Source organism: Lynx rufus, unplaced genomic scaffold, assembly GCF_022079265.1.
Source record: "Lynx rufus isolate CCGP_SWC_20201006 ecotype Redwood Valley unplaced genomic scaffold, mLynRuf1.p SCAF_3, whole genome shotgun sequence".
Lineage (NCBI taxonomy): Eukaryota > Metazoa > Chordata > Mammalia > Carnivora > Felidae > Lynx > Lynx rufus.
In genome coordinates this window covers 14,714,256-14,730,228 of record NW_025814845.1, presented here as the reverse complement: position 1 = coordinate 14,730,228, position 15,973 = coordinate 14,714,256, and the positions used below count along the sequence as shown (strand labels likewise).

The 15,973-nt window shown below is 40.0% G+C and overlaps 1 protein-coding gene across 1 annotated transcript in view; it reads left to right on the top strand.

Moving 5' to 3' along the window:
* Positions 1-15,973, top strand: part of ADGRA3 (adhesion G protein-coupled receptor A3) — a 132,285-nt gene that overhangs the window by 91,828 nt on the left and 24,484 nt on the right. The window contains exons 11-14 of the mRNA XM_047091213.1: positions 3,344-3,505; positions 5,237-5,440; positions 13,709-13,922; positions 14,134-14,342. Coding sequence (XP_046947169.1) covers positions 3,344-3,505; positions 5,237-5,440; positions 13,709-13,922; positions 14,134-14,342 — 789 coding nt within the window. The remainder of the gene's footprint in view (positions 1-3,343; positions 3,506-5,236; positions 5,441-13,708; positions 13,923-14,133; positions 14,343-15,973) is intronic.

Here is a 15,973-nt window from a genome sequence, read left to right as displayed (position 1 = left end):
TCTCCATTGCTCTGGACAGCGTCTGGCTCACCTTGGTTCTCAATAAATATTTAGTCAGTGAGTAAATGGAACTGTGTAGCTATTGGCTTTTATACCAAGAGTTCTACTAGTGAAGAAGGGTATAAATATAAGTAAGACATTGTGTTGTCTCTGCCCTTAAGATGTTTACATTGGAAAGAAAATAAGGAAAGAGTTGCGATATAGTATGTTAGAGGCATTAAGAAGCCCATAAACTTTTTAATTGGATGAGGTAGCAGTGCTTTAGAGAGTAGAGAGAGACAGTTTTGCTGGATGCATTGTCCTATTTACAGATGAACATAGACTTCAGTTATTTTTAGGGGCACTTGGGTGGCTCCGTCGGTTAAGCACCTGACTTCGGCTCAGGTTGTGATCTTGCAGCTTGTGATTTTGAGCCTTACGTCGGGCTCTGTGCCGACAGTTCAGAGCCTGGAGTCTGCTTCGGATTCCGTGTCTCCCTCTCTTTCTGCCCCTCCCCTGTTTGTACTCTGTCTCTCTCTCTCTCAAAAATAAATAAATATTAAAAAAATGTTTAACTGCTGAGCCATCCGGGCTGCCCTGAACATAGACTTTAAAAAGGCACTCCTCTTTTTAAGTTAAATTAAATTAAATTAAATTTTTGTTTTTTGTTGGGGTGTAATTGACATGAAACATTGTATTATTTTTGGGTGTACAACACAATGATTCAGTATTCGTATATATTGTGAGTCGATCACCACAATAAGTCTAGTTCATATCCATCACTGCACAATTACAAAATTTTTTTTCTGGCCATGAGAAGGATCTCCTCTTTTAGCAACTTTGACATATGCAATAAGTATTTTTAACAACAGCTCCCACGCTACGTCCCATGACTTATTTGTAACCGGAAGTTTGTACCTTTTGGCTTCCTTCACCTATTTCGCCCACCCCCTACTCCCTCCTCTGGCAACTCCCTGTCTGTCTTCTTGGCAGTTTTAAGATTCCACATAGAAGTGAGATCCTATGGTATTTGTGTTCCTGTGTCTGACCTGTTTCACTTAGCATAATACCTCAACCTAAGTTCCAGCCACGTTGTCACAAATGGCAAGATATCCTTCTTTTTTACGGCTGTGTAAAATTCCAGAGAGTGTGTGTGCACGTGCACATGTGTGTGGACACCACGTTCTCTTTATCGTTCATCCATCGATGTACATTTGACTTGCTTCCATGTCTCGGCTACTGTAAATAATGTTACAGTGAATGTAGGGGCGCGAGAATCTTATGAGTTAGCATTTTCATTTTCTTCAGGTAAAGTGGAGTTGCTAGACCCTATTTTTAATTCTTCAAGAGACCTCCATACTGCTTTCTAGAAGTAAGTGGCTGTGTCAATTTACGTTCCCTCCAGCAGCGCACAAGGCTTCCCTCGTCTCCACATCCTCGTCAGCTGTCCCGGTGATAGCCATTTTCACGGGTGTGAGGTGACATCTCATCGTGGCTTTGATTAGCATTTCCTGGATGACGAGCGATGTTGAGCACCATTACATGTACCTGTTGGTCAGTCTGTATGTCTTCTTTGGAAAAATGTCTATTCAGATCCTCTTCCGAATTTTTAATCAGATTTTTTTTTTTTTTGCTATTGAGTTGTATGAGTTCTTACATAGTTTTGCATATAAATACACCCTTCCTCTTTAACACTCCTAGAGCTATCTTGAAAGAGGGGCCTATGCTGGAATTGAAATGTTAAACAAATAATGGAGCGATAAAATACAATAATGAGGACAGCTGACCAGGCATGGTTTTAGGAGCCTTGTATTTATCATAGGAACTTAATCTTCACAACATTCAGAAAAGACAGGATTGTTATTATCTGCCTTTTACAATTAAAGGAAGGCATAAGAGGGTAAGTGTCCAGCTCAGCTAGAGGTCAGGACTTGAAGTCCTACTCTTCACCCCTGTACTCACTTGCCTCACCCATCGTGTTCCAGCGCTGGGATCCAGTGCATTTCCACAGGCTTGTCTTCTTTGTGAAGTGAACTGTGGGTGGGATGGACTGAACATTTTCTAGTCCCACCTCAGTCTCATAATTATACATCTTGGGAAGAGTATCGGATGCAGAGCAGGGTTGAACAGCTCATCTGGGATCTTCTGGGATGACGAAAAGACATTTGCTAAAATAGCCTTCACTTTCTCGCTTGGCTTTGGGGCTTAACGCCTTTGCTGTTTGTTTCTTGATTAGAGGCCCAGCCAGCTTGTAAATCCTGTGATCCTACCTCTGGAATGTTTTTGTAGTTGTTTCTGCCATAGACCTCCCTCTCAGGAACATTTTGCTTGATAGCAAACCCCCTTGACACGAGTATGTCTCATTAGCCTGGGCTATTCAATGCATTTCTCTGACATGGGACATACAAGTCAGTGTCGACCATAGTTAATGGACATTTTTGGTGGCATTGCCTGACAGATGTTGACATCTGTAAGTCATGGACTGAACTTAATAAAAGGAATTCAATAAATAAAACAAGTGGTGGAAAAGTACCTCTTAGGATTCATGTATTTCATGGCACTGGATCGTAAAGCATTCATTGAACTGGGAGGAACCGAAGAGGTTCATTCGAGGTCATGGAAACCGCATGTGCAAAGACCCATCCAGTGGCCTGGCATATGCGGGGAACTCATGATAGCTGGACATTCCTAGGGTTTTGGACATGACAGGATACTAAAGAGGTAGCCGTGTGTATTTCTTACCAATAATACTGAGTTAACATACAAAAAGAGGTCTTTATAAATGTTTTTCCAAAGAGTTGAGATCTTTTTGTTCTGGGAATTGTGTGATATCTTTCCCTTCTCCTTGATTAACTTAACTGCCTTTTTCCCCCCTTATGAAAATGAGTACCACATGTCATTCTTTACCAATGAGTTGGTAGTTATTCAAGTATACTGTTTTGAGCTAAATGTGTTTTTTTTAAGAGAGAGAGAGCGAGAGGCAGAATGTGAGCAGGGGAAGGGGGAGAGAGAGAGAGAGAGACAGAAACACAGAATCTGAAGCAGCCTCTGGGCTCTGAGCTGTCAGCACAGAGCCTGACCCGGGGCTCGAACCCATGAGCCGTGAGATCATGAGCTGAAGTCGGATGCTTTAACTGACTGAGCCACCCAGGCGCCCCTGAGCTAAATGTTACCCGCTGGTCATAACTGAATGTGCTATTCATATCTGAAAATGCTTCAGTCAGAAAAAATAAAGTGCCTGTTGGGTTTTCAGGTGAACATTTAGACGGAAGGCCAATCTTGGTGTCTCATTGTGATTTTGATTATGTAAAACAGCCTGTATTGGTTTTAAAGGTCTTCCTCTTCTCTCCTGCACACCTGCTAGCTAGGTGATGTGATGGTTGACATTGCAAGCAACATCATGTTGGCTGACGAGCGTGTTCTGTGGCTGGCACAGAGGGAAGCTAAGGCCTGCAGTCGAATTGTTCAGTGTCTACAGCGCATTGCTACGTACCGATTAGCAAACGGAGCTCACGTTTATTCAACAGTAAGTGTAACACTGTCCTAGAATTCTAAGAAAAGAAATTCATTGAAAGCAACTTGAACTTATAAAAGATAGTTTTGGTTTTTTTCCTCATGATGTGGGTATTTTCTGTTCCTGCTGATTATTACAGAATTTCCAGTTCTCTAACATTTTAAAAGCTCATTTCACTTTTGAGTAATCTGTTTTCTTGGTAATTAGAAAATACTTTCTTAATTTGCAGTTTGAATGGTTATCGCCATTTAATTTGAAAGACAAATAAGCACACTGTAGGATTACTGTAACTGTCACATGCACCTCCCAGCTGATACTCTGTTCTGGGCCCTGAAGGATGTTCTGAGAAAGTGTCTGATTGTTTGCCCAGGTTCCAATTTCAAAAGAGAACTGGGGAGCGCCTGGGTGGCTCAGTCGGTTAAACGTCTCACTTCAGCTCAGGTCATGATCTCACTGTTTGTGAGTTTAAGCCCCACGTCGGGCTCTGGGCTGACAGCTCAGAGCCTGGAATCTGCTTTGGATTCTGTCTCTCTCTCTCTGTGCCCCTCCCCTGCTCACACTCTGTCTGTCTGTCTGTCTCTCTCTCTCAAAAAATAAATAAACACTACTAAGAAAAAAAAATTGAAACAGAAAAAGAGAGAGAACAAGGAGGCCCTCTAACCTTTGTGCACTGTTGACATTTCCAGTAAGTCTCACTCTTGGAATAATGAGTATTTATATTTAATAATCACTCATCATATTAAATTTTATTTGTGCTAAATTGAGCAGCTCTAAATTTCTTGGTGTACTGCTGACTTTTTCTACAAATGTGGTAAATATGATAAATACTCTGTCATTCCCTTACTACTCATACTCTGATCTCTGGTCCACGGTTCTCATTTCCTAATGATTTTAAGTCGGCTCATAGAATACTCTCTACTTCCTCCTAGGATTTTATACAATTCAGGGTTACTGTTTTTCCAGAGGTTGATGGGATCTTTTTGATGATACTGTGTTTTATTGTTCCTTTTGCTCAATTAAGTTTAGGATTACTTTCTTGAATAGTAAATAAAATGGTGGGCCTACCATGGCTACTGACCTGACAACATACTTCAGGGTAATTTCTCTCTCAGACACATGACCTTACTGGAAACTGGCTCGCCATATTTAAAAAAAAATTTTTTTTTTAAATATTTATTTATTTTTGAGAGAGACAGAGACAGAATGCAAGTGGGTTAGGGGCCAAAAGAGAGGAAGACACAGAATCCCAAGCAGGCTCCAGGCTCCAAGCTGTCAGCACAGAGCCTGACATGGGGCTCGAGCCCACAAATCGCAAGATCATGACCTGAGCTGAAGTCAGACACTTAACCAACTGAGCCACCCAGGTGTCCCTATTTTATTTATTATTTTAATTCTTTTTTTTTAAAGTTTATTTATTTTGAGACAGTGAGCACGAGCAGGGGAGGGGCAGAGAAAGAGGAAGAGAGAGAATCCCAAGCAGGCTTCCACACTGTCAGTGTAGAGCCCGCTGTGGGGCTCCATCCCACGAAGCATGTTCCTCAGTTGGTATTTTTCTAGATTAGGATATCCTTTTGTTTCCAGCATCTTTTTTTATGTGCCAGTTACCTACACAGTGTCTTTGTTATGTAAGAACTTGAGTTTTTTGCCTCTAGCTTATGTACAGTGTTTTGTGTTTGAAGACTCTTTGAAAGTGCTTTTCCCTCATGCTGTAAATCTTTCATAACTCCTCTTTGACTTTTGAAGTATTCACCCAATATTGCTCTGGAAGCTTATGTCATCAAGGCTGCTGGCTTCACTGGGATGACGTGTACCGTGTTCCAGAAGGTAGCAGCCTCTGACCGGACTGGCCTCTCTGAGTATGGGAGGCGGGATCCAGATGGAAACCTGGATAAGCAACTGAGCTTTAAGTGCAATGTGTCAAATACGTTTTCAAGTCTGGCCCTAAAGGTATGTTACATTCTATAAGCATTTAAGACTCTTTATTGTTAGGTTAGAATACTCAAAATGGTTTGCTTTGAAGAATCACCTAATTAGAAGTTATTTTGGGGGTGGGGTAGGTATTGGTATTGTTTTTTGCTGTTGTTTTGAAAGAAACTCAGACCAGGAAGGGACATGTAATGCCTCTCATGGGCCTAGACACTTTTGCCCTTTGGACCCCGTCTCCATACAAAAATATCAAAATTATATTTTATGACTGCACTGGTAAAAAGATGAATATATTAATACATATTAGAACATTTTCTTTGACCTGAAAGTTCATTTTTATGCTCCTGATTTTAAAGACATGAGAACATTTCGTAGACCTCCTGAAAGTATTGTGTGTCCTTGGCTCTGTGCCTCTTGGACCTAATGGAAAAGCCAGCCTTGAGATTCGGCATTTAATCAGGCAAGCTGTATATCAAGAGTTTTGGCAAAGAAGTGCAAACATGTGATCTGTCTTCAGAAAATGTGTGTTTTATTGCAGCAAGCAAAATGAAAAGCATTTTTATTGAGTTTTAAAATTTGGGGTTTAGATGTGTTTCATTAAGACTACATTGAAGCAAATAGTGGAGGTCCAAGTCTAACACCCTAATGAAACCACATTTTTTTCATTTAGCTTTGCGTGGCCACGTGTAGCTGTGTTGTCTGTGGATTTTAATGACACAGGACTTTGTTTCTGGCTTGTCCCTGAATTATATCACAAACAATATTCCATTCACTTTAATGGCTGCATAGTAATTGATCAAATAGGTGTTAGGTGTCCTGGTACATTGTGGGCATTCAGTAAATATTGAATGAATGAATGAATGAATGAATGAATGAATGAATACGGGCACTCAGCAAATATTGAATGAATGAATGAATGAATGAATATGGGCACTCAGTAAATATTGAATGAATGAATGAATGAATATGGGCACTCAGTAAATAATGAATGAATGTGTGAATACGGGCACTCAGCAAATATTGAATGAATGAATGAATGAATGAATGAATATGGGTGCTCAGTAAATATTGAATGAATGAATATGGGCACTCAGTAATGAATGAATGAATGAATGAATATGGGCACTCAGTAAATATTGAATGAAAGAAAGAAAAGAAGAGAAAACAAAGAAAAGAAGAAAAAAGAAAGAAAATTAATGTATTTTGTTACACCTTGCTATTGGTGACCTCCATAAGGAGAGCCAGCTTGCTGAATTTAGAAGCAGTCCAACTTCCCCCACTTCCCAGGACAATCTCAACCAGGCCAGAATGTCTAATGATAATATATTTACTTGATATACTCAGAGGAAAATTCGCAAGATTTATTTGTTACTCTTGGTTCTGTGAGGGTACTCAATGCACCCAGCATTGCTTCTGCAGACCTGTTCCTTTCCTTGTTGTGTTTTTCATTGGTAAAACATACCACAGAAGGCAGAGAAACAGCATCGCACACACACCCGAGAGAGAAAGGCATGTGCCTTTGAGGAGCACTTAAAATTGATGAACCCTTCTATCTTAGATGATCAGAGCTGGTAGAAAGGGATTACAAATGATGAAACCCTACATTTCATCAATTTCACAAGCTACCCCTCTGGGTAAGGAGAGTTTCTACCTGCCAAAGTCTAAAGCTTTAAATGAACACACTCAGATTTGTCAATTTCATGCTATTCTATCCTTTTAAGATCATCTGTGGCCAGAAACCAAGGACACATTGCACTATTATTCATGCTTCTTTGGTGGACATGATTAAACCGAGTGAAAAGGGAGTCTGTCCTTCGTGACACAAAATTAGTTAAAAATTGTAACGTCAACAGAGCAAAATGCTTTAGACTTTAACAGGAAACTAACTTTACATTTGTAACTTTACACTAGGGCGGTTTTTACTCTTTACGCATGTCTTTTTCTTTTTTTTTTTAAAGCCTTGCATATACGAACTAGATACCATGTATATACCTTTGAATGGGAGAATATGCTAACATACAAAGTTAAACCTATAACAAGGAAGTTTTCCGTTAGCAATAGGAGCTTCTTGAATTGCTTTTTATGTATTTCTTCAATCGCTGTCCTTCTGTCTTTTTTTTTTTTTTTTCAACGTTTATTTTTGGGACAGAGAGAGACAGAGCATGAACAGGGGAGGGGCAGAGAGAGAGGGAGACACAGAATCAGAAACAGGCTCCAGGCTCTGAGCCATCAGCCCAGAGCCCGACGCGGGGCTCGAACTCCCGGACCGCGAGATCGTGACCTGGCTGAAGTCGGACGCTTAACCGACTGCGCCACCCAGGCGCCCCTGTCCTTCGTCTTTACTACCATCACAGCCTGGTTTGGACTTCTAGATTACCCAAACCGTTGTGGCTTCCTCTTTAGTCTTTGGGTCAACAGGCTATTCCTTAAAAATCCATCCTCCTTATATAGATTGTCTCCCTAGGGCTGGCATTCAGCCAGCATGTAGCAATTCAACCATGACAGTAAAGTACTGAAATACTTTCCTACCCTCTACCAGAGAGCTGTCGTGCCAGTTCCCTGAGCGGCTCCTCAGCCCTGCTGGGCCTTCTGGGAACACCTCCTAGCCTGTCCACCCTTTAGTAACAAGTTCCAGGGCCGCAGAGCAGAGGGTCTCCAGGAGTCTTCCTGTTTGCAGAGGCTGTTCAAGTTGTCCGTGTCCGTGTCATTTCACGCGGTTAATGTTGTTACTAGCATTATCCCTGGATCTACCCAACATGGAAATTGACCTCGCGTATCCTCTGATAAATACTCTTCATGTCTCTCTGGAGGCTGGCTGCCAGGGAGCTTCATCCTCTGGCATTTATCTGCCCTCCTGCCCCATCTTTCTTCCTGCCTCCTTTCTTCTGTCCACTAACAACCAACCCCCCCATGGTTCCTCTCCCAGCTATTAGGCCAGTCTCATGCTAATTCTTCTGCTAGGATACCTGGCTCCTCCCCTTCCCCTTCTCAGCAATTTGGTTGTGCATGCAGAAATATGGCCTTCAAGAAATCTTCCCTAATACCGTCCTGTCTGTCCTCTCCCACCCTTATCTCCTTTATTTCTCCTCCGTACTTTGTCGCACTCTGCGCATCTCTTTGTCATTGCATGTTACACACAGGGGCCAAATGGTTTTCTCACCTCCTATACGGGAGGCTGAAGCTTGCTTGAGGGCAGAGTGCTCGAGTCACCAGTGAGCACCAATGCGGGCCGGCCAGGTGGAGACTGAATTAGCTGTCCTTGGACTCTTACAGCACCACATCTGTTCTTTTTTCTTAACCAAATGCTTCCTTCTCCTGTCGGTGCCATAACAGATAGCTCACCCAACAGTATCTGTTTTTCGATAATCTGCTAAGAGCTTTTAGAAATTGCTGGTGTTTTGAATTCAGTTGTAATGTAGTCTGGAAGAATTGGTTCTTTAAACTTTCCTCGACTGGAATTTAGAAATCAGTTTTTCTTGCGCATCCCATATTTCCCTTGTCCGAGACCCCAACTAAAATTCTCTAACTTTCCACACCAGTGGTGTATGTCTTCGGGCCCCCTGCCCTCCTTTCTGCCCCCTTTCCCACCCCACCCTCTTTCCCACTTCTGCCTGGTGAAAGCCTTGCTACTCTGTTTCTAAGAATCCATGCAAATTGTACCTTCCTTCTCTTCTTGAGAATTCATCACCGCCTGTTTGTTCCATAGTGCTTCCTCTATTCTCCAGAATAATTCAAAGCTGATACTATGGTGAGCTGAGTTAGACTGAGAAGCCATGGGATATGGTGACAAAGAATTTGGTCTCTGCAGCCAGATGTTGTCTTTCTGCTCCCTAACTTAACAGCTGTGCAAACTTGAGCAAGCACCTTCACCTCTCTGAATGTCAGTTCCTCATTTGTTACATAGGCGTCAGGAAACAGTAGCTAAGTCAAAGGGTTACTTGGAGGATTAAAGGAGGCAAATATGTAGACATTTACAGTAGTGTCCAGCACAGAGTAAGCCCTTAATAAATGTTAGTTCTTATTATTGTTTTATTGTTGTTATCTCTCCCCTGTTCGGTTATCAATATTTGAGTTAGTGTCCATGGCTTATTCATCGTTTATCTCCAGATCCTGCACAGTGCCCAATACAGAGTAACAAAATATCCAATAAATACTGTTGAATAAAATTTAACAGCCAAAGCTTAATTAGCAAGGAAAGTCAGTTAATAAAAACTTCATTCTGAAGTCAAACGTAATTCCTGTTAATCTTTAGCAGTGAGATAATCAAAAAGTGGTATGCAGTTAATAACTAATTATTCACAAAAAAATTGGAGTGTATCATATCTATCTTTAAAATCAAGGGAGTAGATAGTTAAGACAGTATGAATCAATTAGTATTTTCTTGTTTTAAGGCAGGTGGTGCCTCTCTGACTTATTCAAATTTGTGTTAGAATTCCACAGAATTGAACAAAGTTAGGATTTCAGAAAATTTTAACTTGCTAATTACACAGTGGCAGACATTCAGGTTGTTTCATAAGGAAAGATGTTAAGATCCAATGGAAGTATTGGAGTTGACATCCTTTATGATACTTAACGTTCTTCTTGACTTAATATCTTGTAAATAGGGAAATATACATGAATTTTGCCAATACAATAGTAAGAGCTCTGTGATAACATTAATTTTATGTGTGTTCATATTTGGTTGATTTTTAGTATTGAAATTAATACTAAAAGTGAATTGTAGAAGTCAAAATATGATGAGGTTCTAGATTATTGCTGGGAAGTCAGTTACTTGAAGACATTTTCTGTTTCCCCAGACTCCAGATAACCATTCGCCACACTGCGGTAGTAAGAGTAATAAAAATACCACCCACAGTGATGTGGCCTCTTATGCTTGTCATGGTCATGATCCCATGCGGTCCTTACAACCGTTTGTTAGAAAGATCATTAGCTGCCTGTGACAGATGAGACCCAGAGAGTATAAACAAAATTGTGCAGTGTTAAGTGGCCACTAAGTGGTGAGGCTGGGACCCGTATCCTGGTTTCTTATTTCAGATCCTATGTTCTTTTCCCCAGGGTTGGCATATGATCCGCAGTAATAAAAATTAGACGCCAACAACATATACGGTATTTCCCAAAGGGTTTTAAGAGAGGTTTTTCTAATTTATTAGCTCTAATTGCCCATGTGTATATCTTTCTATTGCTGCAATCCATACATTTAAAAATGAACAGAGGGTTAAATGGAATGACAGCGGCAAAAGGTAAAAATCATGGTAAATGTAACAAATGAGTGTTTCTCAGTGATTGTTTTCATTAGATTTACAGCTTTGCCATAATAAGTGATCACTTCTTTTAAGGAAATTAAATATACAAATATTATATTCTTCCTATAAAAATCCAGACATTCTGATACAGCTTTTCGGGCACCCCTAACCGTCCCCTCTCCATCCCAGGTAACCTGTAATAATATTTAACAATATTCCTTATTGGACTTTAAAGGATATTTCAGAAGCTACAGTATATACAGCCTTGAATATGTAGCTTTCATCTGTCAACAATCTGTTCTTACTCCTCTGAGTTTTTATTATTTGCTGTTGTTTGGATGGTTTTGCAAGTTTAAACTTGGATAGAAAACATTTTCTCACTGCTAGAAATTATAGATGTCATTTCCTTTTTTTCAGCTCTTTCAGAAAATGTCAGTGTCTTCTTTTTAAAATTAATTTGATATACCATAAGTAATGCTTACCCAGAGACCTGTGCTTTTTGAGTCATTTTGTGTTCACAACAAAACTATATTATTGAATTTTATAGTTCTCAAGTTTTAATAAATGTCCAGTATGTAACGCTTTATCAGGAATTTGACCTTTTAACTAATCGATCTGTTGATGTATTTCCCTTTTTTCTGCACACCTATTTAAGATAAAGTTACATACATAGTAGAAATTTACTAGATTAGCGAGTGAATTTATAAGAAACTTTGTTTCTCTATCAGGTTATATTTTTAAGTGAGAACAGTAGAAACCTTTTTGTGTATTTTTCTTAGGCAAAATATATATTTTTTTTTAATGTTTGTTTATTTTTGAGAGAGAGAGAGAGGACAGAGCATGAGCAGGGGAGGAACAGAGAGAGGGAGACACAGAATCTGAAACAGGCTCCAGGCTGTCAGCATAGAGCCCGACGCAGGGCTTGAACTCATGAACTGTGAGATCATGACCTGAGCCTAAGTCGGCTGCTTAACTGACGGTGCCACCCGGGTGCCCCTCTTAGAGTATTTCTACCAAATACCTTCTTGGCATCTTCAATTCAAAAGAAATATTCAAACTTCCAGTATTCAAACTTTTCAAAATACTTTATTCAACAGACATTTGTGTGTGTCCAGTGTGCTCCAAGATTGTTCTAAGCACAGCAGTTAAAAACTAATTTTAATCACTTGCTTATTTAAATAGATCCTTTTTTAAAAATACAATCATGCCACGCAGACTTTCGTTAGTTTTACAAACGATGGGTTACTTTTACCAATACAAGTGCCAGGAACTATTATTAGTGTAGAGGGTCCAGAAACATAAGGGAGATTATCTGTACTCAAAAATCCTGCTACTCTGGTTAAAGGGGCAGACAGTGAGTTACACTGTGAAAAGCGCACATATTAGCAATGAGATGTGTGTGCAGAATCCCGCATGAGGCCACAAGAGGGAGCAGCTAACTGGAAAAGCAGTGTGATAGGGAGTCCTGTAATTAATCATCCAAAAAAGCCCCGTTTTAAGGATGTCTTTCTCCTGGCTGTCAACCGCTCTTAACCCTGACCCATCTTTGATCTTGCTAGAAATCAGATTTGCCCAGTTCAAGAGCTGGCCAGACAAAAAATGGTAGAGCATTTCAGCAAGGGGTCCAGGCACGTACAACACACACAGTGGCATGAAACACATATGAAATCTTGAAGATCGAAAAATTCAAGGTGGAGATACAGGGGATTTTAGAAGATGAATTTGAGATGTAGATTTTAGCCAAATTATATGATATACTTACAATTGGGGGCAGTGTTCCCTAAACGTTGGAGAGCCAAGGTGTTCTTTAAAATAACAAGGTCAGATGTATATATATATTTTGATTTTTACTGTTATTTATTTTTGAGAGAGAGAGTGTGAGCGGGGGAGAGACAGAGGGCTCGAAGTCGTGAACCATGAGATCATGACCCGAGCAGAGGCCAACACGTAACCAACTGAGCCACCCAGGCGCCCCTGAGATGTATTTCTTTTTTTTTTTTAATTTTTTTTAATGTTTGTTTATTATTTTTGAGACAGAGAGAGACAGAGCATGAACGGGGGAGGGTCAGAGAGAGGGAGACACAGAATCTGAAACAGGCTCCAGGCTCTGAGCTGTCAGCACAGAGCCCGACGCGGGGCTCGAACTCACGGACCGCGAGATCATGACCTGAGCCGAAGTCGGACGCTTAACCGACTGAGCCACCCAGGCGCCCCCTGAGATGTATTTCTTAAGAGGAAATTCTGTTGATAGCGTGGACATTGGATTGGAGAGAGATTGATGCCAAGAGAAAAACTTTGTGATAAATTCTTAAAATAGGGATTTTTTTCAGATGGTTAATTATTTGCCTGCCTGGCATATGAATTTATTTTTTATTGAATGCCGAGTAATTTATAATTTAAAAATCCTATAAAACACTCCACGATCAGCCAGCATGACTAGCTCTTCTATTTGTTACTGTGTTTTTTCCAACAGGATGTGTTTCTTAGTCTCAGGGATACTTCTGCTAAAATGAGAGTTTGTTTGAATCTATTTCTATTAAGTCTGTAGAATTTTTTTTTGTTGTTGTTTGACAGTTCGAATCCGTCATAAATCACCTTTAGAGTTCTGTAAGTCCAAATTAATTAAACTCAGATTTGTGATATGCTGCATTGGTGCTTATTTCTGTAATTGATCATTATAAAATTGATGCAAAGAGTGATCACTGAGATCCCTGATCTCTTTGATACATCGACTTCAGCAGTATGTGTTACCATGGGAAAATTCACTTTGTAGTTGGAAATAATTCCTTATTTACTACTTCAACTCTTTGAACTATAGTTCCCATTTCTCTTTCTTCTATGCTTCTTTTCCTCTGTGCTTTTGTGTGGTGTTCAGATACTTCACTTAACCAATAAGTTGTTTTAACTATTAAATTTCATATGTATACATTTTAAGAAACGGTTCGTATACAAATAGGAAACATTTGTAGCTGTCTAAAATATTCTTCCTGGTTTCTGCGTGCTAATGTGGCCACCTTTCTTTGCTTTTGTTTTTGTGTGTATTCAGAATACTATCGTGGAAGCTTCCATTCAGCTTCCTGCTTCCCTTTTCTCACCAAAGCAAAAAAGGGAAGTCAGACCAACTGATGACTCTCTCTACAAGCTTCAACTCCTCGCGTTCCGCAACGGAAAGCTTTTCCCAGCCACTGGGAATTCCACAAATTTGGCTGATGATGGAAAACGGCGTACGGTGGTTACCCCAGTGATCCTCACCAAAATAGGTTTGTTACGTAGGCATATGTTACCCTGGAGTTGCTGGACAATGTGACTTTAATGATATACTGTACCTAAAAGTGCTTAATTCTGTTCTTTCTCATTTTAATGAGTCACTAGTGAAAAAAGACACTGCAGAGTACCCATTAGAGTGTAAGTTGACATTTTATTGTTTATGAAGTTTGTTTCAGAAATATTGTTATTTCCCGTTTCCTCCAGATGGTGTGAATGTAGATACCCACCACATCCCTGTTAATGTGACACTGCGTCGAATCGCGCACGGAGCAGATGCCGTGGCCGCCCAGTGGGATTTCGATTTGCTGAATGGACAAGGAGGCTGGAAGTCAGATGGGTGCTCTATACTCTACTCGGATGAAAATATCACCACCATGCAGTGCAACTCCCTTAGTAACTATGCAGTTTTAATGGTACGGCAGTTGTTAACTTTATGCACATAAACACTAAGTTTCCTCATTTTTTTCCCTATGCGTAGTTAAATGAAGACTTTTTAAAAAGAACTTTTAACATAAATTGTTACCTATAGTTAAGGGGTGATACTTGGTGTAATTCTGAGTTTAAAGGGAAATTAAGTTACTACGAAATGCAGTGTGTGGGATTGAATTTGGTTACAGGGATTTTCGGTAAACTTTACAAGCGAGACAGTTCAACTAAACTTTGACCTTCTGAAAATTTGGAGACATTTGGGTCTATACAGTCTAACTCTTCACCAGGAAAGAGTGACTCATTTGCCCAGAGATACACAGTGGATAGTGAGCGATTTTCCTTTTTTGCCATCTCGCACCTTCTTCCACTACACATCATAATTTTTAGACTCTTCAATTTAGAGTAACAGTGGCAGTTTCTGTTCAGTGACTGTAACTGACGGTATTGACACAGTTAAGGCCTTTTCACCTTTAACGCTAATCAAGCTGCTGTTGTTTTCTGTTACTTACCACTGTTCCTACCTGTCAGTCTTTGGTAGCCAGTTTCTTTAGTCTCAGAGAAACTAAAATGTATGGATGTATATCAATGTGTATATGAATGTGTAGGAACAGGTCTTATTATTAGTGACTTACCTAAGTGGGTCGGATTCCTGAGCTGATAATTATGAAATTAGCCATGCTATTTATATTTTTTATATTACAGTATATAAATGGAGTAGTACACATGGATTTGGAGAACAGTAGAAGGAATTGCTTACGAATCTGAAAGGCATTTCCAGGAAGTCATACAGGACTAGCCTGGGAGTGAGGAAGCTTATGTTTATGTTCCTGCCCCCAGCTCTGAATCTGTTATCTAGATAATATTTTATCAAAACTGAGTGATCTCGAAACATGATATATCTTTAAAAAAAATTTTTTTTAATGTTTATTTATTTTTGAGACAGAGAAAGCACGAGCAGGGGAGGGCAGAGAGAGAGGGAGACACAGAATCTGAAACAGGCTCCAGGCTCTGAGCTGTCAGCACAGAGCCCGACACAGGGCTTGAATTCATGAGCCGTGAGACCATGACCTGAGCTGAAGTCGGATGCTTAACCGACTGAGCCACCCAGGCACACCAAAACATGATATATCTTAATTTTTGTAAATTCTTATTTTCTTAACAAATGTGCATTTACCACTAGAAGTGATCTTGAAGCAAGCTTGAAGTAGGATAAATTTTCCTGAACTCCTTTTTTGTTTTTTTCTTTGTACCTTTGCTAAGCATATACTTACCCAGCAGCTGGTCAGACACGTAGAGGAGTGACTATATTGTTCAGCAGGGCGTAAAGATGGTCTTTCAGTGACCTCCATTAATATGTGGGTTATTTAGCTTGGCTGACTGTGGATAGAGTCTATACTAGTCAGACTCAGCCATATTTGTTTAAGTCATTGATCCTTTTCTTGTGCATGGTTCTTGTTGATAAGTTTAGGCTTCTGACAAATAGAAGATGTTTGACGTCTGTAAGTCTGGTGTCTGTAAGTTCACATTTTATTATTTTGTAGTAACCTTTCACATTAAAGCATGAAGCATTAATTAACGTATGAAGCATTTTCTTTCACTTTGAAAGTGTTGTCAT